The sequence below is a fragment of the Microcebus murinus genome, chromosome 7 (genome assembly GCF_040939455.1).
Source record: "Microcebus murinus isolate Inina chromosome 7, M.murinus_Inina_mat1.0, whole genome shotgun sequence".
NCBI lineage: Eukaryota > Metazoa > Chordata > Mammalia > Primates > Cheirogaleidae > Microcebus > Microcebus murinus.
The window spans coordinates 41,841,669-41,864,207 of record NC_134110.1 but is presented as its reverse complement, the minus strand read 5'-3'; the positions used below and the strand labels follow the sequence as shown (position 1 = coordinate 41,864,207).

Genomic DNA, 22,539 nt, shown 5'->3' with positions numbered 1-22,539 from the left:
CTGAGTCTTAGCTCTCCCATGTGCTAAGTGACACTGGGCAAGTCATTCAAGCCCTGGATGGGGATAAGTCACTATTTCACAGAGCTGGTGCGAGGAATACATGACGAGGTCACACATAAAAAGTGCTGGGCGTGCCTGGCACACAGTAAGTGCTCAATAAACATTTGCTATGAGGATGTTTGTGGGAGAGAGGTTAAAAACTCTCTAAGCCAGACTGTTTCTCCAAGCTGGAAGCTCTCATTCTTAGTCCCAGGACTGGAACCAGCCAGTGTGGGAAGCATTCTGTACCTCCCTCTTAGTTAACCACGGTGAGAGCAGAAACAGACGGAGGCAGCTGGGTGTGCAGTAGCAGACGACGTATCTGCCACTCCTAGGCAAATGGTGGGGTGGAGTACTCAAGCCCAAGACGAATGTGCCTGAAATCGACAACTGCTCCAACTACTTTAAAAAAAACCCACTCATCTGCCCACACTTGGAACCTCATTTCGGTTTTTACCAAATTAGCAACAAATGAAGGGTCCCCTCCTCTCTAGTCAAGGGGTACAGCACACAGCTCCCCACCTACGAACACCCACTCAGCCACAGGAAGGCCGCCCAAATCAGCTCTCTCCCGACTTAATGATATTTGACAGTCTATCAAAAAGTGTCAGGCCCACCTGTTTTAGGCAATATATAATTTAATGGATTCTAAAAAAAGGGGGGAAAAGTCAACTTCTAAGAACATAAGACAAAAACGTCCTTGTTGAGAAATGAAAAAAGAATGTGTAAATGTTATTATTAATAAAATTTAAAAGTAAAGGTGATGTTGGGTTGTTCCAGATTTTTTTAAGTTTCTTTCAAGGAAAAAAAAAAAAAAAGAAGTTTCTACCCACCTGAAAGCAGTTTTACTACAAAAATTCAAACGCTTGGAGGAAGTAAGAAAGGAGGGAGAAGGTAACCGTAGAAAGATTAAATGGCAATAGAGAAAGAGTCCTGGATTTTTGACTACAAGACTGTGTAAAAGAGACCATACTCAAGTTTCAAAAGAAACCTGTAAACCAAGACACTGGAACCCTTTGGAAAGCAATTCCCATATAGTTTGATTTTCTAACCTGCACCCACCTACCAAGAAGTCCCAGAAAGCTCTGTCCTGAGGCTGCTGGCTGTGCTCTATTCGTACCTGAGGAAATCCCCAGGAATGCACCCCCAGAGTTAAGAAAACGCTTTAACACAGACCCCACTGTGGAGTCCACCAGAGAGAGCACACAAAGGCTTCACAACTTTCCAGACAGACCAAAATCAAAGAAAACAAAACTCCCACCAAGCCCCCGAGCTCTGCCAAGTCCAAAGTCACAAGGCAAAGGGAGAAAGACTCTCCTACAGGAATCGCTTGAATTTCTTTGGAGAAGAGGGCAGGGAGTTTTCTGGAGCACTACAGGCAGTGTGTTGGAAATAGAACTCAGACCACACTGGGTTCTTTTTTTTTTTTTTTTTTTTAGATGCTAATAAGGCAGAGAATCACACTGGGTTCTGACAGAAAGGAACAGGCCCCAGTTGAAGACACAGGAGGAGACAGCCAGTTTATAAGCATACAGAGGACTTCCTTAATCAAACTGCATGACAGTCCCCCCTTCTAAGAGAGAGATGGGGCTCCCGGAAGACAGAGCTAGTTCACACTCCCCACACACACACACCCCTGATGGCTGTCTTCTCTTCAAACATCCAGGGGGATTCAGCAATCTTGAAAACTCCTACTCAGCCCTCACTACCCAGCTCACTTGTCAACTCTTCCAGAACATTCTCTGACATGCCCCTACTTCCCACCTACCCTTCCAAGTTAGCTGTGCCCACTCCCTCCACTTATCACATCATCATATAATCGGCCATCTATGGGCCTGAGGGACAAGGACAGAGAAATGGGGGAGGAAGGAAAAGCACTTCCAGTAAGAGGCACAAGGCCAAGAAGGAAGAGGACATGGCCGGCTCTCTCCCGGGGACACTGGACTGGTGTGTTTACACTAGGGTGACATAGGAAGTGACCAAGGGGACCAAGGGCAGCCATCAGGGCAAGGCCCAGAGCTGACCCACAAATGGGACAGCATGACGGAGCAGGGTGGCCTTCATTCAGATGTCGAGTGACATGAATTCCAAACCAGCCCGATGACAGGAGAACCTGGCTGACAGGTCACATCACTGGTGGCAGCCTGGTCCCTTTGGGAGAGAGGAGAAGAATGATATCATTTTCTTACTTTTTAGGGGAAAGGCCTCTAAATCTCCCTCACTTCCCTCAAGAGTTTGGTGGCCACCTAAACAAATCTGCCAGTTGGCTCCCCACCCCCACCTGAGTCCCTCTCCTCATCTTCCTCCTCCTTCCTCCCCTATCCCCAGGGCCAGAAGGCCAGGGCAGACCATTCACCTAACGCAGGGCACAGGAGTCAGCCAACAGCCACTCTGGCTCGGGGTTCTGTTTGGCTTTGTTTTGCTTTGTATTAAACAGAGGCCCGGATGGCATCCCACCCGTGGTGCAGAAGAATAAACTGTGTGTAACTCATCCGAGCGGCTCGCTAACAGCGCCCCATAAATAATGCAGCAACCGCCTCCCCCAGCCCAGCCCCACTGGGACGGCAGAACCCCAAGGGACAGCTGAGGGAATTCGACACCACACTGCCACACAAGGCACAGAGGGGCCAGGCCCTGTGTCCACCAGAGAAAGGGCAACTTGAGAGGAGCCAGAGGGCTGGGCAGGACTCAAAAGAGGAGGAAAAATTTGGTTTAGTTAGGAACAAAATAGGAATGAGCAAGGCACAGGCTACAGAACTCAGGGGCCTGGAGGTGCCAGACAGAGGCTGGCTCACGGTGGCTATGGCTGAGAATTCAAGCCACAGGGTTTGTGACTGGCCAGGTAACTTCCCAAGCATCCCTTTCCTCCCTGACAAGCGTCAGTCCAGTCGCTGTCATCATCGTGGTCACTAAGTATGACCACTTTCTAAAGAGTTGCTAGGTGCCAGGTGTATATATGGGCCTTTCTCAAACTTAACACGTCATCACCTGTAAACATGCAGGTTCTGATTTGCTCAGTCTGAGTGTCGCTGCTGGCCCACAAGCACTGTCATTACATGTTACAACAGCCCTGTGAGGCAGGTGCTGCTATTATTTACAGCTAGGGAAACCGAGGCCCAGAGAGGTTGCAGCAAAGTGGTCGAGGCTGAAATGCCATGCCACAGCTGTCTGACGTGGCAGTCCAAGCGTTTCCTGACTCTGGGAAGTGCAAGTGGCCAGATGAACAGAGTTCGGGGCCACAGGCTGCCGACAGACGCTCAGACAGCAGGCTCCTGCTTTATCTGGGGGTCCTGTAGGAGCCCAGACACGTGGGGGCCCTGAACACACAACACCTGATTACTACTGCAGACAGCCCAGGAGAATGATGCCACCATGGGCAGGACCCTCAACCACGTGAAAAAGGAAACATGAAACACAAAACAAAGAAAAACCCTCTGTGAAGAAAAAGGCCTGGTAGCTACACCCTGAAATGGTCCCAGTTGCTGTCACTTATGGTACGACTATGGGGTAAATTTTGTCTTATCTTTGGGTTTTCTGTGAACATGGGGCCTGATCTTCCTCGACCAGTTCAGCAGAGCCAGTCTGGAAGGAGCTCTTCAATCTCCTGGTGCTGAGGCCACCCCTGCCACCATGTCACCTCCCCAGGTTGGTGGGAACCTCAGCAGGGCAAGCATGAGGAATGCAGCCGACAGCATCCCTCCCCTTCTCCTTCTTCTAGGTGCACCCCTGATGAGCTCCGACTCCAGGGAAACGAAGAGCAAAGCAGCCTGGAGAGGAGCCGGCATCTTCTGACCTCAGCCAGAGTGTCTCTGGACGCCCTGCTTCCTCAAGGCTGAGGCAGGAACCCACTGCGCTTCCAGAAGTGGGTGTGCAGGATGATGGACAGGGCCTGTGAATGCCTGTCACAGCTCTGTCCCCAAAGCCACCCTTCCCCACCCCATCCTGCAAGATGAAGGGCTCCTAAGATCCTCAGATGAAAGGCACCGGGTAAGCCCATCCATCATAAATACCATCCCTGGGCTTTTATTCTCTGATTGGGGCTTGCCTAAGCCACTAATTATCCCTGTCCATCAAGTGGATGACAGCCTTGGGGATAATCAATGGTTGCTTCCTTGCCGCCCACCCTCGCCCACTCGCCCAACCACACCAGCAATAAACACGCCTAGGAAAAGGAGCACCGAACTTCTCCGTCCACCCGCCCCCCGCTCCGCCGCAAACAGCTCCATTTGTAACTATGACACCCTAACTCGATAAATCAAAGACATCAAGCTCTTCCTCCTCCTGCGTTACTAGGTTTGATGCCCAGGCTGTCTGTTTTCTTGACATATGGGTATGTCTCCACTTGAAATCAAAAGGACCAAACAAATATGTCAACCGTATCTTCAAAGTCATCTTATTTTTTAACTTCTCCACAAGTAAGCATTCCTGTGTCTACCCTGAGCCATCTAAGAGGGGAGCCACCAGCCACGGGAGTTATTTAAATGTAAATTACAATTAAATAAAATTTAAAATTCAGTTACTCAGTCCCATGCTTCAAGTGCTCCACAGCCGCATGTGGCTAGTGGCCACCGTATTGGAGGGCGCTGACACAGAACACACACACCACTGCAGAAGTTCTATTGGACAGCGCTGGCCGCGCTATGACAAAGTCACCCCGGGCCTCCCCGGGGCGTCTACAACTGCAACTAGGTTTCTGGGTCTAACCTTTACAAAAATATGCGTGTGTGTGTGTGTATGCGTGTGTGTGTGTGTGTGTGTGTGTGTGTTCCATGCGCCATGGTTCTTCAAAAATGAAACCCCCTTCCCTCTCCTTTTCCGTCCCCTAAATTCATCTTCTTCTCCCCCATGCTGGATTTTTACTGCCAGGGTATTCCCTTTAATATTCAATCCCTCCTGCCAAAAAAGATAGAGGAAGAGGTGGTAAGTGACTGCCTCCATCACTAGCCACCTGACGCGTGCATGACTTGGTTTTCAAAGGCGAAAACCTGCCATCGAGGAGCCCAACCTGACTTCGCGATCTTCGCTGAGAACACCACCTCTCAGGTGAGCGGCACCTGTGAGAGAACAAAGGCTGCCAACAACCCAAAAGGGGCCACTGCTAGAACAGCCACTTAACACCTCCCTTTCGCACAGAAACGGTAAGTAATTTGCCCAAGTTCAGGGAAGAGTTTACCCTCTTACCCAGTTAACTGAATTAATTGCTCCAAACTTGTCTGGTTCTTCTAGCATAAAACTGTTCCATGGGTTCACCTAAGATGGGCTGATTCTCCCAATCTGGAAACCTGGGAACTCAATATTTAATCACCTACTACAGGGACGGGCTGCTTTTACCTAAGGGCTGGTAAGAAATGTCTGAGTACCTTTAAGGCTCTCCAGAACGATGAGTATACTACCTACCCCCTCTAAACTTTGTCCCACTATCCAGGGGCCAAAACTCATTTGTTTACTCCTGTCTATAAATGTCCACATGAGATAACGAACCTAAGCAAAATATCTGGTGACCGCACACCCTATAAAACGTCAAGTCTTTTCACCATTACTTCACATCTGCACACTTGCACTTACCCGCTTCTCTTCCCTGGAAGTGCCCTCTCTGCCTTGTCTCCACCCAACTCCAAAACTGCTTCAGCATTTTAGGGATTCGTTCCTCTTGGGGCCAATCTCTCCAACACCCTGAACAGACACACGCACCCACGACCCTAGAGAGGACCAGGAATGGGCTTGAGGTGTTGCTCCCCTAAATGAGCACCTCTGTGTCCACCTTACACTCCCTTCTAAATCGTAACCTCTCCCCAGGCAAGGACAGTGTGATGAACTTGTCAAGCCACCCTGGGGGCAGGCGCTGTCCTTGCTGCGCTGTGCACACTTTCATGTGCTCTGCCACCTTCCACGGGACAAGATGTCCCCTTTGAAGCAAAGGCAGCACCTCCTCCATGATTCCAACTCCCACCCCAGGCTGCTAGGAATCATGCCCTGTGGCCAGTGAAGAGCCAGAGGCCACCAATGTCACTAAAAAAGGTGACAACTGTGTTTGTCATTACTATAGTCATTGCCTTTTTTTTTTTTTAAGTGTCTTTCCACTGAATGTCATTCTCCCAGCCTAGATAGAAGACCCAATGTGCGGCCATATTCCAGAGTCTGAAAGGCCCAGTGTGGCCTGGTGGTTAAGAGCATGACTGTAGAGTCAGTCTGCCAAATTCAGATCTATCCACTGGATGACCTTGGGCAAGTTACTTAATCACCTGGTGCTGGCCTGCAGATGATGCTAATGGCAGTCTCCACCTCGAATGATGGTTATGAGGTTATGGGGAAAAGATGACTAGCACATAGTACTCCATACTGCTTTAAAGAGACAATGTGCAATGCCAGTCACCCTGACCGGGACATTTAATAAGCATGTAGTATGCAGGGTAGATCACACAGAGATAAGAGACCAAAGTGCTGGGGAACTCAGTCTAGCAGGAAGGCTGAGGTGGAAACCATCCATCCCAAAGCCCTGCGGGGCGGCACACTCCAAGCATAAAGTACTAGAAGGTGGCATTGGTGCAAGCTCTCCAGAGTAGAGTAAGGCCTCACCTTGGTCTCAAGGCTAACAGGAATTTTCTTGGCAAAGAGGAAGGAAAGGAGGAGGGAGGAAGCATTCTCTGGAAAAGACAGAATCAGCCAAGGAAAGCAAGTAGAGGAGGCCATGCTATGTCTAGGCACAGGGTTCATTTTGTCCACCTGGAACACATTCTAGAAATATCTATTGTGGGGCGGGGGCCAGAAAGCAGGGAGATAGCTCTCAACTCACTTCATGAGCTGCAGAGGAAGCTCTTGGCAGCTCAGTGTGGCCCATGGTTCTCGGGCCACCCCCACCTTCCACCTACTCCTGGTGCACTCCCAGCAGGACTTACCAGAGGATCACCTGAAGCACTGAGGTGTTTTGTGAAAACTGCAGATTCCCAAGCCCCACCCCAGATCTACACAGTCTCTGGGGATGGGGCCGGGGGATCTGCATTTTAACCCATTCCCTGGGTACACTCTTGCTTGCTAAAAATTACATATGCTAAGTTTTGAAAATCACTGCATTAGATATGACGCCACATGTCCCTCTGAGCTCTTGGAAGCTGGGGATCAGCAATTTCCTTGGTCCTAATGTCCATGTCTGGCTCCTTCAGAAGGAATCCCTGGAGATGAGCACTCACACAGGGCAGTGTGAACTGAGAAATGCTATTTGCAAGGCACTGGGGAGTGGGTTTCAAAAGCCTGAAGAACTGCACACCTTTTGACCCAGGATAAATGCTTCGAGGGGAAACCATCGATGTAAATAGATGTCCAGTAACAAAGATATGCCCATCAAGATATACTTATCACAGTGCTGCTTGTAATTAGCAAAAAACTGGATGCAGCCTAAACGTGAATGAGGAAGGAACTGGCCCTTACCCCAGGGCCTTTGCATATGCTCTACCCATCCCTGGATCATTCTTCCCCCCATATCCACACAGTTTACAAGTTATTACTCAAGTGTCACCTTCTCCGTGAGGCCTGCCCTAACCATGCTATTTAAAAACAGCAACACTGCTTTTTCCCTATTGCACACAGATCCTTCTAATGTACAAGGGAATTGGTTTATTCCATTTGTCTTTTCCTCACCGGCACTCCCCAGTCCACTAGAATGTTCCAGGAGGGCATGGATTTGGGTCCCTTTTGTTCATGGCTATATCACCAGCACTTAGAACCTGGCACGCAGTAGGCCCTCAAATAAGTGTTGACCAAATGCATTGGAGACATGCAAAACAATGCAACCCTGCACAGCCATTAAAACTGACCTTGCTTATAACTACACACACACACAGAAAGGCAAGGAAGGACACTAGGTCGCTAAGTGAAAAAAGAATTTCTGGCATCACACAGGCCGCATGACCCTTTGTTTCAAATGTGTGTGCTCTTGTGAGTGTCTGTACATAACCCACTTAGTAATCAAGTGGCTGTGCTGACTTATTTTTTACTTAACTGAAGTTCCTAGTTTTTCTCCCATTAACTTTACATTACTTACATAATCTTTGCGAAGTAATCCCTCATGAAATGCTCTCAAAACATTTGCTAATTTTTTTTTTTTTTTAGAAAAAAAGCTGCCTCCTCTGTGACTTAATTAGGGTGTTCCTAATTAAGGCCAGGATAACATCAAAGAGGCCAGGTTCCAGGGGACCCTTGCACCAGCTCTACTTCTGGTTGCAAAGCGACCTCAGTCCCTCCCGGCAGCACCTCAGGCAGCTCAGACGGAGGACTTGGCCATGGGCTACTCCTGGCTCTGCTCCCCTCTACCTGCTTCCTATAGGGGTGCCTCATCCAATTATTCAGGCCCTCGATCACATCCTGCTGCAAGAGTTGGCTTTGAAGGTTCAGTAAACAGTCACTTCAAAACAAAAAGGGACCATTAAACCAAACTCAAAGACTTCCTTAATGGCTGTGCGCTCAAGCTGCAGGAACGGAGCTGGCCTCAGAAGTGAGGTCTCCCTGGGAACTAATCCCCAAGCATTTCCAGCCTCCTGCTGCAAATATCTCCCCCCTTCCTGTTTTGCACTGGGTCATGTGGGGTGCAGAGCCGTTACTGGGGCGACCCTTGACGGAGGGGTTTCTCCAGCAAAACAAGTGTGCTGTGTGTGTGGCTGCCACCTTGGACAGCTGTATCAGATCCTGTGGACTCGCCCCCCACCCCAAGGCTGCCCACATAGTTCTCTCTGCTGACAAGTTAGAGGCACCAGCCAGGGTAAGTCAACTGCCCAATAGCTTCATGTCAACAGCCAGGTCTTATTCCTCTTTAATTAGAGGGAGACCCCTTGAGCTTCTGGAAGAGGCTCAGAGACAAGTCTAGATTTTTGTGTGTTTTATCTGGCTCACCCTGAGTCCTAATGGTACAGACAGAACAATCAAAGAGACTGATGAAATATAACCATTACAGAATCGAAAATGCTACGCTGTAAGAGACAGCCCAGCAGGGTGAAAAAGAACACAGACCCTGAAGCCAGACTGCCTAGATTCAACTCCCAGCTGTGCCTGTCCCTTGTTGTACCACATGGGCAAGTGGCTTAACCCCTCTGCCCCTCAGTTTCACCATCTGTAAAATGGGAACTATAATATTAACAGTTACTGTAACTACTTCACTGGGTCACTGGGAAATTAAGTAAGTCTTTACTTGTCAAGCACTTAGCATAGTTTCTGGTAGTCACATCAAGGCTTGTTAAATAAGTAAATTAAAACTCACTTCTCGGTTTGAGTGTCACCTAGACCAAAAGTCTTCCCAAACTCTCTTCCTTCACCAAATGGGAATCAGAGGCTCTCCCCAGAGCCCCCACAATCTCAGGCTGACTTCGATCATGGTGCAGATCTCACTAAATTCTGATGACTTGCCTGCCTCTCTTCTAGCTTGAGCATTCAGGGCAAGGACCATGTCTCTCTTGTTCATGGGTATATCTCCACCACGCAGCAAGCAGCGCCAGGCAACATATTTGTTGAATACATGTACTCTGTGTGCTCTCAAATTATTTATATGTTGAAAGCTGAAAAGCATTGTACTCTTGTCTATTGTGTTATAAAGTGAAGACACAGGTTTCTCCTATTTCTGAAACATCCGGAACTCAGTGCCACTACGGGCAGGGTACTCTGTTAGGAATTACTATGGCAGTGGAGGCAGACACACAGAGCATTTATTTAGCACTTATTTCAGGCTAAACCCTTTACATACACTTTCTCATTTAATATTCAACAACTTTAAGTGGCAAGTCTTATTCACCTCCTCCCCCATTTAACAGATAAGAAAACTGAGGCTCAGGAAAGTTGAGTGACTTGTCCAGAGTAATAGTGCTAGGAAGAGGCAGAGCCAGGCTTCGAAGCCCCAGGGCAACCACTTTTTAAGGGAGAATGTAATAAATACCAGGTAGAATCAACAAAGAATGTGAAAAATGACCTAAGAGTTTCCAGGTTGGAGGAAGTAGGGGGGACCAGAGAATGAGGTCACTTTCTGATGGGGCCTTGAAGGATGAGGATTTCAACAGGCAGCAATCGCAGGGGCCGGACACACTGCAAGAGTGAGGAGCACAGGACGTGTTCAAGGAAGGCAGGGAACCCAAGCTGGGAAAGACAGGGCACATAGCAGGCCATGCAGCTGGGGCCAAATCGCGGGGGTCCTCAAACACCAAGCTAAGGCAGGAGGGCCACGGTCTGCAGACAGGCAGAACCCACACACAGCCAAGTCTTGGGAAGGGGCAGAGGTTCAGTACACAGCTGCTACTACCGGGCAGGCTAGAGGCAAGTGAAGTCACCCCAGAAAAAGAAGAAAACTCAAACAACTAGACAAAAAAGATCGCCCTGATAAAAGCAACTCCCCTCCCCTGGCCTTAGCATCTCTAAAATAGACTTTCTATTTCCTAAAGTGATAAAATAAATGCCCTGAGGACCCTTGTGAGGCACCCCACCCTCCCCTACCCCTATAAACAGACAGAGGGTTTTGCAAATTGAGAAATTGAATGCAAATAGGCCCTTGTTGGACAAACTGACAGTCACAATTAACTCAGGAGTGATTTGTTTAGCAAGAAAAAAAAAAAAAACTCAAGTTCATTTCCGGCTACTTCACTGCAAGCACTAAATACTACTCCTTAAGGGTGGGGCAGTGTCTGCCCTAAGAGAAATGGAGGCGATAATTACTACACTGATTTTAAGACTTCAAAAATATTTCATCCCCAAGTCTACAAGACAGAGTAATACTGTAACAGTAGCTGACATCTGACTGCATGTGTGCCAGGCACCATGTGAAAACCTTCACATGTGATATCTCATTTCAGAATCCTCATGACCCTATAAGGTGGGTAATTCATTAGACTCATTTTACAGAAGAGGAAACTGAGGTTAAGAGAGACTAAGTAACTTGCCCACCAGATTTGAAATCAGATCCCTTTGACTCCTAGATCAGCAGTAGCTCCAGAATTTCTATGGCAGCAGTTTAGGGGCAGTGTTGTGGCCAGCAAGATGTAGAGGAAGGAAGGATAGGCAGGAAGCTGCATTACAAAGCAAGCATACGATTTTTATTTACTTACAAGTTATAGATCTGTACCATTCGATATCATAGACACCACCCATATATGGCTATTTAAATTTAAACAAATTAAAAATAAAGTTAAAAATTCAGTTCCACTAGCCACACTTAATGTCCTCAACAGTCACAGGTGGCTACTGGCTCATGTATTTGACAATTTCCATCACTGCAGAAAACTGTATCGGACAGAACAATTATAGATCAACAAAACACAGCAAAATATTCTGAAGATGTTGTTTATTTGTTGTTTATTTTTCTATTTCAATTTGTTATTGTTTATTTTTCTATTTCAATTTATGTACCTTAACATTTAACTCAAAGTTTCTATAATTTTTCTTTTCAATTATACTAAAATACACATAACTAAAATTTACCATCTTGCCCATCATTAAGCACAGAGTTCAGTAGTGTTAAGTATATTCACCTTGTTGTGCAACTATCCAAAAGTGCTCCTATTCAGACTTAGGTAAGATTGAGAAAACACTTTGAGGGGCTGAAATTGTGCAAGGGGAGGCCTTATACTAGCTCAGTGGTTCTCCACCCTGGATAGACACTAGAATTACCTGGGCTGCTTTTCAAAATCCTAGGGCCCAGGATGCACCCAGAGCACTGAATGAGGGGTCTGGGGAATGGGGCACAGGCATGAACATCTTCCAGCTCCCAGGGAACCCAAAGGGCCCTTCCCTGTAACCATGCCCATTCTGCCGAAAGAGGTACACCTGCCCAGAACCTCCTCTTCTGGCAAGACCCACTCCTGCAGGCCCTGGGGTTCCTGTTGTGCAGGAGGTGGCAGAGGAGGGAGACACAGGGAAAATCTGCTCCCCTTCTGCCCGCCAGTGCTCAAGAGGCTGCAGATGCTGAAGGAGGTGAAACTTCTGCCATCCAATTCTTTGAGAGAGAGAAAGCAAACAAAAACACACGGCTCAAAAGGCACTCAACTGATTTTTTTTTTTTCACTCCACTTAAACTAGACAGGAAAAGAAAAACCACTTAGAAACTATGACCAAAGCTGTAGATGCCAAGAATCGGCACAGGAAGGATTTTTCTTGGCGAGCCCACCAGCTGCTCCAAACACAAGACTTGTAATGGCTCTACCAACTCGGCCCAAACGGGAGGGCTACTGGGACGTGATTAAATACAGAAAGCTCTTTTACAAGAGAGGGCCAGGGCTGGACACAAAGCGAGTTCAAGGTAAGGAGTTCTCTTGCAGGAGTCCCTTGAACTCTGGGTGAACTTAGTTAATTCAGATGATTATGGGAGTAGGAGGGGGTTGCCAGGTTTGCAGAGTCGCCCAACCTCAGGGACCAACAGATTCCCGAGATCTATGGCCAGTCACTGAGAAGACTCTATGTACTTTGTGTGGGGACAAGTACGGGCACTGAAGGTGACTAGCCTGAGCCTGGCCCCAAAGCTTCTGTGCCTTCTGCACACCCAGGGGAACGAGAGGAAAGGGGGTGATGCCAGGTTGCCATTGGAGAAGACTTAGTAAGTGGGAGAGGGAAGGAAGCCACGCTATGTAAATATATCATAAATGAAATGATTTCCACAAATATGACAGCCAGACTGGAGCCACCCACCCCACAAGAGGCCTCGCAGCATCTCAGTTCAAGCTTACACCCCCTCTCCCTTACTTAGGGATGCTCTACATACAGAACTCCAGCCTCAGGGCCAAACAGGCTCCGCCTCTCCATGGCCTCAGATAAGTTACTGAATCCCTCTAAGCCTCAGTCTTTTCATCTGTTAAGTGGGTAGATGTGAAGAAGACATGACATCATGCACACCAATTACTTAGCACATTGCCTGTCACACGGTAGGCCCCCACAAGTCCTTTCTGCCCCCTGCTCATGGCATGCAATGCACACTAAGCACCTACTATGAACATCTTAAACAACCAAAACCCTCACATTTGTTCAGCAGGTAAAAACACAGCCACCTCCAACTAAATCAGGAAGCAGCCAAGATGAAGAGAGTTGCATGCCAAGGCCTTCCAAGCACTGGGAGGTGGGCTGCTCTGGAATGGATTCTGCACTGAAAACAGCTTTTTAATTTTTGTGGTCATTTTGATTTGTTTTCGTGTAACATACTCAGATGAAACCTTCTGCAGTCTCCAGCTAAGTCAAGGGAGAACCTCGGCAATGAAATACAACGGGCTTCCTTAATGCTCAGCCAATTAATTTATTCCAGTTTGTCTCTCCCATTTGCTACTTAATAAGGCCATATCAGCAGTGCAATCTGCAAATCTGAGTTAAACTGTTAAGGCATCAGTCCGTTCCCTTTAAGAGGCCTCAAATACTTATTGTCTGATGTCCTCCACAGCTAAATCTGTCCTTTGGCTTTGGTTTGGTTTGGGGAGAGGTAATTGTTTGTTTTTATAGAGGTGTGGGTTTGGGGGGAAAGGGCCCGAAGGCAGTTCCAAGAAGTACTGGGGAACTCTAATGACCTCACTTTTCCATACCTAGTTTGAACATCTAAATGGTCTCACTACAGGAGAAGGAATCTTGCCAGCTCTCACCCACCCTGTGAAGATGGGAAAAAGTCTAGATGAAAATTGCAGATAAAGCATCTAACGGATCAATAATTTCAACCTTTCCACCCTTCTAAGCATTTCAATAACCTCAAGTGAGCTAGCCAAATTGACAGATATCATTTTAGCTTTTTCCTTTTCCCCATGACCAAGATGCAAAAGAAGAGTTCAAAGGGCAAGAAGTCAGCTGCTGAGAAAACACATCATGCATGGAATATACTTATGCTAAAAAATTGTTCACTATTTATCCAAAATTCACGTTTAACAGGAAATTCTGTGTTTTTACTTACTGCAATAGTAACACTGACTTTGGTGCCTGCAACACAGCTGATGCTCAATAAATACTGTGATGCCAATAAGAACTGGGTGATCGCTGACCCAGGCAAAATCCAAGCTCAGCTTACCTTCCATGAGCACCAGGACCTAGGAGTGACCCCCTCTCTCCCTCTGGGGCATTACAAACTGGGGAGTTTCGGAACATAAAGGTTCACTGCATCAGGCAACAAGTTCTAAGGGCCTTGGGGCCCCATGTGGCCTTCTGGATCCTTGAGTGCGGCCTTTTGACTGAATCCAAATTTTACAGAACAAATCCTTTCAATAAAGGGATTTGTTCTGTGAGGTTTGGATTGGTCGAGGGGCCGCACTTGGGGATCTGCAGGGCTACATGTGGCCTTGAGGCCGCAGGTTCCCCACCCCTCTTTGATTAAATAGGATGTATAAGGGGTTTTCCCCATAGAAACGCTCAAGCCAAGACCAAAAATGACATCTTTCCAAACCATGACAACAAAGATTTGCACCTAAGAAACCAAAAAGATTGACCTACACAGACGAGGCCCTAAATCTCTGAGCAGGCACCCATTCCAGCCAGTTCCTGCTGTCAATTTTACGACATCTTTACTTTGCCTTCTTCTCCCAGGGGCCCAAAATGAGGAAGCTGTAAAAATCCTAGCCAAATACAACCATTTGCTAAGAGAAAAGCCAACATGGGGGCCATCTGTCCTTTACAAGGGCTCTGCTAGTCCTGCCTTTGTGTGGTTGTCATCTTTACAGAGCGCGGCCCACCTCCCTCAGAGCACCTGGCTGAGGCCTTGGCTGGGTTTTCAGTATCTTCCTAGAGAAAACTTTTTTTTTTTTTTGAAACGTCAAAGGGAAGTCCTGTAAAGACTGACGCTCTTCCCCAGGCTGGATTACAAGCCATTCCTTCAAGGCCACCATATTCTATAGACATTATCTGTTTACAGCCCACAGGACAAGGAGCTCTCCAAGGGCAGGGCCTAGCAAAAGGCCTTCCACACTGCAGGTCCCCCATAAACAGCAAGGAAGTGCACCTCCCTCTGACGGGAATCCCAAAGCAGTGAAGGGACAAAAACAACCCTGAAATCATTATCCGGCGCTGAACCCACTACCCACATTCTTGATCTTATGATAAGCAAGGGAAAATATCACGACAGGCCGCACCGCAGAAAGATTTCCATGGAATGCAAGAAGTCCCTTTAGCAGTTCTAATTTTAGGCAGGACTGAGAAGAGAGGACAGTGGTGGCAAACAGGGACGGGGGTGGCGGGGAGGAACCAAACAAGGCTCCTATTCTGCTGCACACAGGTGCTGGTAACAGGACACCCCTGTCTAACGTGACCCGTGGGTGGAGGAATCAGGTGTGGCTGGGGGTTTTTACACCGTCACATCGCAGAACCCTGAACACACTCTCCTACCCTGGTACAAAGTTCTCCCTGCAGCAGGCCCAATTCAGCAGTTCAGCTCCTGACATGCTGATTCTTGAGCAACAAGGGTGAGGAAAATATTTGATTTTAGCATCCAACTGTTTTTTTTTTTTTTCCAAGTCAAGTTAAATATTAAAAGAAGAAAGTCATCCACAAGGTGAGCTGCCCTCAAGTTTGGCCAGCAAAGTCTCCTAGTCTTAAAAACTCCTCAAACATCACTGAATTCTATGCCAGTTCCATTCCTGAAGAGCAAAGGCACAAATCTGTTTGCAGTGTATAGCCCACCCTTGCCAGGACGTGGGATAGAAACTACAAAAAGATTCCAGGACCTCCTGAAAGCAGTCAGCATTGTCTACACATCAGAAGGCAGTCAACAGTCACTTCCAGACTACTGTTCCCCCAGACAAATCAGCTATTCGGCCCTTCCCGCCAGCCACACGAATATCTTGTCTCCCCTTTCCTTTGGGGCCAACTCACACCAGACGACTTGATGGGTGATTTATGTGGATGGAAGGAAAGACAGCCAGTAAGCGATTTTGCACACCACCATTCATTAGTGACCACCACCACAGCAGGGCGGAATAAAGGGGAAAACCACCAGGTTTCCTCTAGTCAAAGAATCAATAAGTTATTTAACAGCTGCTGCTTGCTTTACGCAGTGCTAGATCCCAATGGAAGAAAAGTCAGGCTTTCTTCCACACCCTACCCCCTGGAATAAAACACACACCCCGACAGCCAGTCGAGGACTTAGCCGGACGAAATATCTTAGAAGAAAGCAAAAAGAATCCTCTCTAGCTTTTCTATATCTTGAGATTTGGGGGTTTCAGAAGATGGATGATGCCAGGCCTTGAAATTACTCCATTTTTTGTCGTTTTCCTTTTTTCTCCAAAGAGGAAACTGACTCCCTTCCTGTGTTGCCTTGGAAAATCAAATGTTACTAATAAAACCATTTTCCTTACCCTTTTCTCACCCCAGTCTAACATTACATCTGAGAAAATAACTTAAAAATGTTATCAAGATGGCATTCCAAATGGGTTTCCAACATTTATGCTTCTCCCTAAAGCACAGAGAAAGGGGACCAAAGGTATTATTTGGGAGTTTAAAGAAGAGAAAAAGAGGATATAAGCAGGTCATTAGAAAGTCAGCTGATTTCAGATATTAAAAACTGACCTTTATAGCTAATGACTTAATGCATCTGTACACTATACACTGCTTATCCCAGATGCCCAAATTTTAAAATGTTTAAATTTCCTTTTAAAAAGTCACTGCCATCTAATCCACGAAGAAGTCTTTTAAGAAAACTCCATGAAAATATTCAGCAAATGTCTTATGTATAAACAATCTTGGAAATCAGACACTCCCTTTTTCTTGATCTCACGACTCCCCAAAAGTCTAAAATTCTGCAGAACCCACAGCATGTTTTAGTCTTCCACTCCACCTTGCTTTGAAAATCTTACTGCCAAAACAAAACAAACAAAAAACCCTTTCAAATATATGCTTTCCCACAGGATGTAGAACAAACCTACTAAATTCAAAGGGAAAGAAGTCGGGACCCACAAACTCTAGGTCAGCATTCACTGGGCGTTAAATAAGAAGTCTTTATTTTTAACTGTAAGCAACTGCAGGGAAAAAAACACCACCTTAGCACCCAGGAGTCCCCAGCTAGGGCAACACACTGCCCAGCAGCCACAGGATGGCAGGTAGAAAGCAGGACAGCGCACCCTTTGGACAGGTCACCTTCTGAAGGGCTTTGGATTCAAACTAATCAATAGGAAGAACCGAGCCCGGATTCTGGATTAAAGAACAAAGAGAGAAAAACTCCAGGTGTGATCACTCCGGGACTGCAGTGGGTAGATCGGTTAGATCACTGGGCTCCTTGTTACTACTGAGGGACTGGAAACATCCATTTATCTCCTCAAAAAAAAAAAAAAAACATAAGCAGCTTTACCAACCTATCTCAAATTCCTCCCCTGGAGGCCAGAAAACACCATTCATGCCTCAAACCAAATCTTGTTTGACTATGGTCTATAAGGTCTGTAGAATTTAACAATAAATACTGGGGTCCATGGAAGGGCACCAATCTTTGTCTCAAAAGACCACTTTAATAATTCAATGTGGTTTGGGGGCAAAGGAATAAAAGGGCTGTCCCTGAACAGGGAATAATCCATCTAATTCCAGTGGCTGGATTAGAGGCATTCCTCGGCAAGCAGGGTCTGGCTGCAGATTATGCTCCATGAATGTCAGTTTCTGACAAAAGGCACTGAGCTCTGTAGAAGGATTTCAAAATGGACAAGCCCAGGACAGAGGCACCTTGGTAAAGTTCACCCCGGGCGAGGTGGCAGTTGGTTCTAAAAGAGGGAAGCAGGCCATGACAGCTGGGCATTCCTTCCCAAAGTCCATCTCCGAGGCACGAAGCCTCTCCAAACCCTACACTTCATCAGACAAAAGCTCCTCCAGGCACCCAGGCAGCGGCTGAAGAGGGGCTGTCCACACCCACTCGCTGCACAGCTTTCCAAACCTGCCCACTCGTTTTGGAAGCCTAGCTTTTAATTAAACACCACCTCCCCGGATCTGGATCTGTTGAGGCAAACTGGGGCTGGGCTAGAGCCAAAGAGAAGCTCCCTAAATACACATTTAAAAAAAAAACTCCCCTACCACCCTCAATTCCCACCTCCAGCCAGCTCGTGCGGCTGGCTGTATTTCCTTTCGGATGAGTAACATAGGGCCCTGGTCTATCTCTGTGCACCAGAAAATCCACATCTGAGGATCAGGTTATCCCCAGTCCCACCCTTTGCAGGAAAAAGCCAGGGTGTTGTTCCCCGCCCCCAACACGCGCACGCGCACACAAGCACGCGCGCACATACACACACACAATCTTCACAATCCTTCCAAGAGAAAACGTGGAGAGGGAGACAGAGAGTGTGTGTGTGTGTGTTTGGGAGGGCGGGATACAGTTGTTTGGGGGGGTCCCAATCTTGCCTTCAAGCAGGGAGCCTCAGCTGGGGGAAGGAGGGCCCCCTGCAAGGCTGCCCTGGGAACTTCTGCTCCGCGTCCTCGGGGAGGGCTAGGGGAAGGCATGCACACCTTCACCAGCTTTGGAACAGCATAATTAATAACTAATTTGCTCATATCCCCCCACTCCAGGTAAACCTGATAACCTAGGACCTCCCTCCCAGTCTCCCAGTCCTTGCGGCCGGTCTGAGCCCCCACTCGCTCCCCACCACGACGCCTGGCGCCCCAACTCCATACCCAAGGGAATCAGGTGTCCGCCTGCCCGGGCATCCAGCCCTGGCGGGACGAAGACACTTAGTGTAGGGACAGACAATGGGAAACTCGGAGCCGGGGCCCTGAGCTCCTAGGGGAAGGAGATGGTGCCGCCCCCTGGGACAATGAACCGGGAGAGGTCAGGGGGCATCAGGCACCCCCAAAGAAGCCGCCCGCCCGTCGACCCAGCGGAGCCCAGAGCAGCACCCGCCCGGGGTGAGCAGGTGACACCCGAGCCCGGGAGCTCCCGCAGGTGGCCGGCGGCCACGACACAGGCAAGGGCCGGGCGCCTGGCCCGGGGCGGAGGCGAAGCACGGCGGCGAGGTCAGTGCGCCGCGGCCCCGGCGTCCTACCTTCATGTCGCTGATGATGGTCTGGAAGAGGCCTCCGAGCGCGCTGCATTCCTTCTCAATCACAGCCTCCATTTTCCCGGCGCGGGCAGGGGGAGGACACACACGCGGGGCCGCTGGACTGCGCGCGGGGCCGGGGCTCGCTCACCCCGGGAGGAATTTCACCCTCGGAGCGACCCACCTCCGACCGGCAGCCTCCTCTGCAGAGGGCACGGCGTGCACGAGATCGACTGTTCTCTGCCCAAAATAATAACAGCAATAATTTTAAAAGCCAAACCGCTCTGTAGGGTGGTGGTTCGCCTACATGCAACGCTCGGCTCCTGGCCTTAAAAACGCCGGGAGAAGACTGACAATCAGGCCACCAGTGGTGCCCACGAAGGAAACGGCAAAGCCCATCTTGATGCAGAGAAAACCGCCCGCTGACCCGGAGCCAGCGCCATTTAAAAATGCAAGATTTTCAAATGTAATAAATTGTTTTGAAATAAAAAAAAAAAAATTCTCCAAACAGCAGAGCGGGTCTGCCCGCAGCGCCTGGATCTGTTGCTCGAAGCCGCGGCCGCCGCCTCCTTTTCACTCCTGCGCGCCCGGCCCCGGCGCTCGCTCTGGCTGGGCTCCCGGGGACGTTCCGAGGGGCGCACGCGCGCTCGCGGCCGTGCGTCTGCCGCACGCGGGCGGGGCTGGGAGCGCGCGCCCGGGAGGCGCAGGGGGCGCGGGCGGCGGAGAGGCGCTGGCTGGCTGGCGGGCGGTGGCGCGGGCCGCGCTGGCCCGGAGTCTTCCCCTCCACTGCACACCGAGCACCCCTCCTCCCCAGGCCGCCCGTCGCGGCGCGGAGAGGGCGTGCCAGCACCCGGCCAGCCAGCGGCCACCCCACAATGGCTGCAAGCGCCCGGGACAGAGCCTGCACCGCCGCTCCCTGGGGACTACTTGCACGGTGGCACTCTAAGCCCAGCGCCGGCTTATAGTGAGCGCTCAGTAGGGCGGGAAAGGTGCTGCAGCCACAGCAGCCTTCTGAGAAGAGGCCCATTCCGTGATGTCAGGACTGCAACGCCGAGTCACGATTGCAAATAGCCAAATATATAATTAAGGAGAGTTCGGAGGCGTCCTCTGCAGTGGCATGCGAGAGTTCGATAAAGTTTCAGGATGCTGGGAAAGTGGATTGATTTGCGCGTTGCAAGATGAACAGAAACCGCGTTAGAGCTTCTCTCTGCTGCTGATTAGCCTATAGAGATTGCTGACTGCCTGTGACTTGGACGGCTGATGTTTTTCAGGCCCACTGAGAGCCCTCTTGGGAGCTTTAACCTGGAAAGAGCACAAATGTGCCCAGGAGGATTTGGGGCCTGGTGGTTCATTTTCGCAGCCCTACTGCTTATCTACTTAGATAGACCACTCAGTCAGATTAACATCAAATGGGCCAGGGAGAGGGGAATCAAATGATCAACTTTTTTAAAGACCTTAAAACATATGCATCTAACAGTGCCTTTGATCCTTGAGTTAACTATTTGAAACACAAAATATAACAAACGGAAAACACTAGGAGGGCAGCCAAAAGAAACCAAGTGCAAACTGCTGTACCTTGTGTCAGATTCACTGAGTAGTAGGAAAAGATCTGACTTTGAAAACCATGTGGGTTAAAGAGATGCATGGAGCTGCATATCACAGCTGCAGAAGATAATTTTTCCCTGCAATCCCCTTCTCTGCCTGTCTCCCCAAAATCACCAGGGAGGGGTGTTACCTTCAGGAAGTAACTGATCTCTTGGTCACTGTCCCCAAGGACTTTCGGATGCAATGGCCTCATCTGCACCTTGCCAATCAGCGTGCTTGATACATAGTTAGCTCTCAATCATCATTATTATGATTTTAATACTATCGGTATTACAATGACAAAGATGACTGCTAATACAGCCAGATTGCCTGGATTCAAACTCTAGTGTACATCCTACTAACTGTATGGCCTTGAATAAGTGACTTAATCTCTCTGGGCCTCAGTTTCCCCATCCTAAGTGGGGGTAATAATGGCATCTACCTTATAGCTCATGCACATTACATGAGCTAATATCTGAAAGCACTTAAAGTGTTATCTGCCATATAGCAAATAAGGACTCAAACCTTATCAACAGAAGATGAAGAGATGAAGCAAGGCTTCTCTAATGTGACATGCCATCCCAATGACATTGCTGAGGACCTACTGTATGCAATCTAGGCATTTTACCTGTGTTATATCTAATTGATGGAATTCAGCATACTGGTCCTTGTTTTACTGTTGGAAGGACTCCGGTTCTGGTTTTCTGACTCCCATGCCCCCAAATCTCCCTTCTGCCCAGCCTCCAGAGCTCCTGAGATAAGGAGCCCCTGCCTTAGCCCAGAGGAAGCTGAATTCAGCTTTCCTGCTACATGTCTGAATTTAAATGCTCCAAACACCCCAACTTTAGCAGTGTTTGCCAAAGTAGGCCTCTATTGTTGCTTCTTTTGTCCCTGGGACTCTCCCGGCATCGGGCCTGACAACCAGGTCCTTCTGTCTCATGAAGAAGTGAAGCATCCCTAACCTCCTTGAAAGGGAGTCTGCAAAAGTGTTCCCCAAGGTAGGACAGACAATTGGCTTTTTTTTTTTTTTTTTTTTTTTTGAGACAGAGTCTCTCACTTTGTTGCCCAGGCTAGAGTGAGTGCCATGGCGTCAGCCTAGCTCACAGCAACCTCACACTCCTGGGCTCAAGCAATCCTGCCTCAGCCTCCTGAGTAGCTGGGACTACAGATATGCACCACCATGCCCGGCTAATTTTTTCTATATATACTAGTCGGCCAATTAATTTATTTCTATTTATAGTAGAGACGGGGTCTCGCTCTTGCTCAGGCTGGTTTTGAACTCCTGACCTCGAGCCATCCGCCCGCCTCGGCCTCCCAGAGTGCTAGGATTACAGGTGTGAGCCACTGCGCCCGGCCTAATTGGCATTTTTATTAAGGCCTGTGAGGAAGCTGGTGAGTAGAGGGAGAATGAGCAGGAGAATGACAAAAGATCAAATTTAAACTCCTTATGTTATATTCTTTTCCCACATTTGAGCATCTTTCTAACTTTCCCCTTCTTTCAAAACATCAAGCACTCACCTCACCTGGCAGACATCAAGATCCTATTAACATGCAACTCCTCCCAGGAGTATTTGCTTCTTGTTGTTGTTTTTAATAGCTCCCAAGAGGAGTAACCCAAAGGAAAGAATCTCCATTAAAGGAATTTCAACCCCTGTCTGTGGTCTTGGGGAAGAAAGATTGGGAGGCACTGAAGTCCTCCCAAAGCAACTCCCCTCCCCTCCTTCCTGCCAGGCTGGCCAGTGGATGGTGGGGTTAGAGCATGCACTACCATCTTCTAGCTCTGTGACCTTTGGCAAGTTATTGGATCTCTGGAGCCAGCCTCTCTCTCCTCCCGGGTTCCTAACTCACTGGCTGTTCTGAGGATTGAAATGGATGTCAAACGCCTATCACATAGTAGGGCTACACACATGAGTCCCCTCCCTTCGTGGTAGTGATTTTCAACCCTGGCTGCCCCTAGGACCCTGCCTGGTTCTCAAACTCGGCTGTC

General features: G+C 48.5%; 1 protein-coding gene across 11 annotated transcripts in view; it reads right to left on the bottom strand.

Moving 5' to 3' along the window:
* MTSS1 (MTSS I-BAR domain containing 1) overlaps positions 1-19,632 on the bottom strand; it is a 154,891-nt gene extending 135,259 nt beyond the window's left edge. For 4 of the 11 annotated variants that reach the window (XM_076005037.1, XM_020289012.2, XM_076005039.1 and 1 more), the window contains exon 1: positions 18,975-19,631. In XM_076005037.1, coding sequence (XP_075861152.1) covers positions 18,975-19,046 — 72 coding nt within the window. In that variant the 5' untranslated portion in view covers positions 19,047-19,631. Of the gene's footprint in view, positions 1-18,974 lie in introns of all 11 variants that reach the window. The other 7 variants (XM_076005040.1, XM_076005041.1, XM_076005042.1 and 4 more) reach the window with 5 other exon arrangements.
* Positions 19,633-22,539: the final 2,907 nt, after the last annotated feature.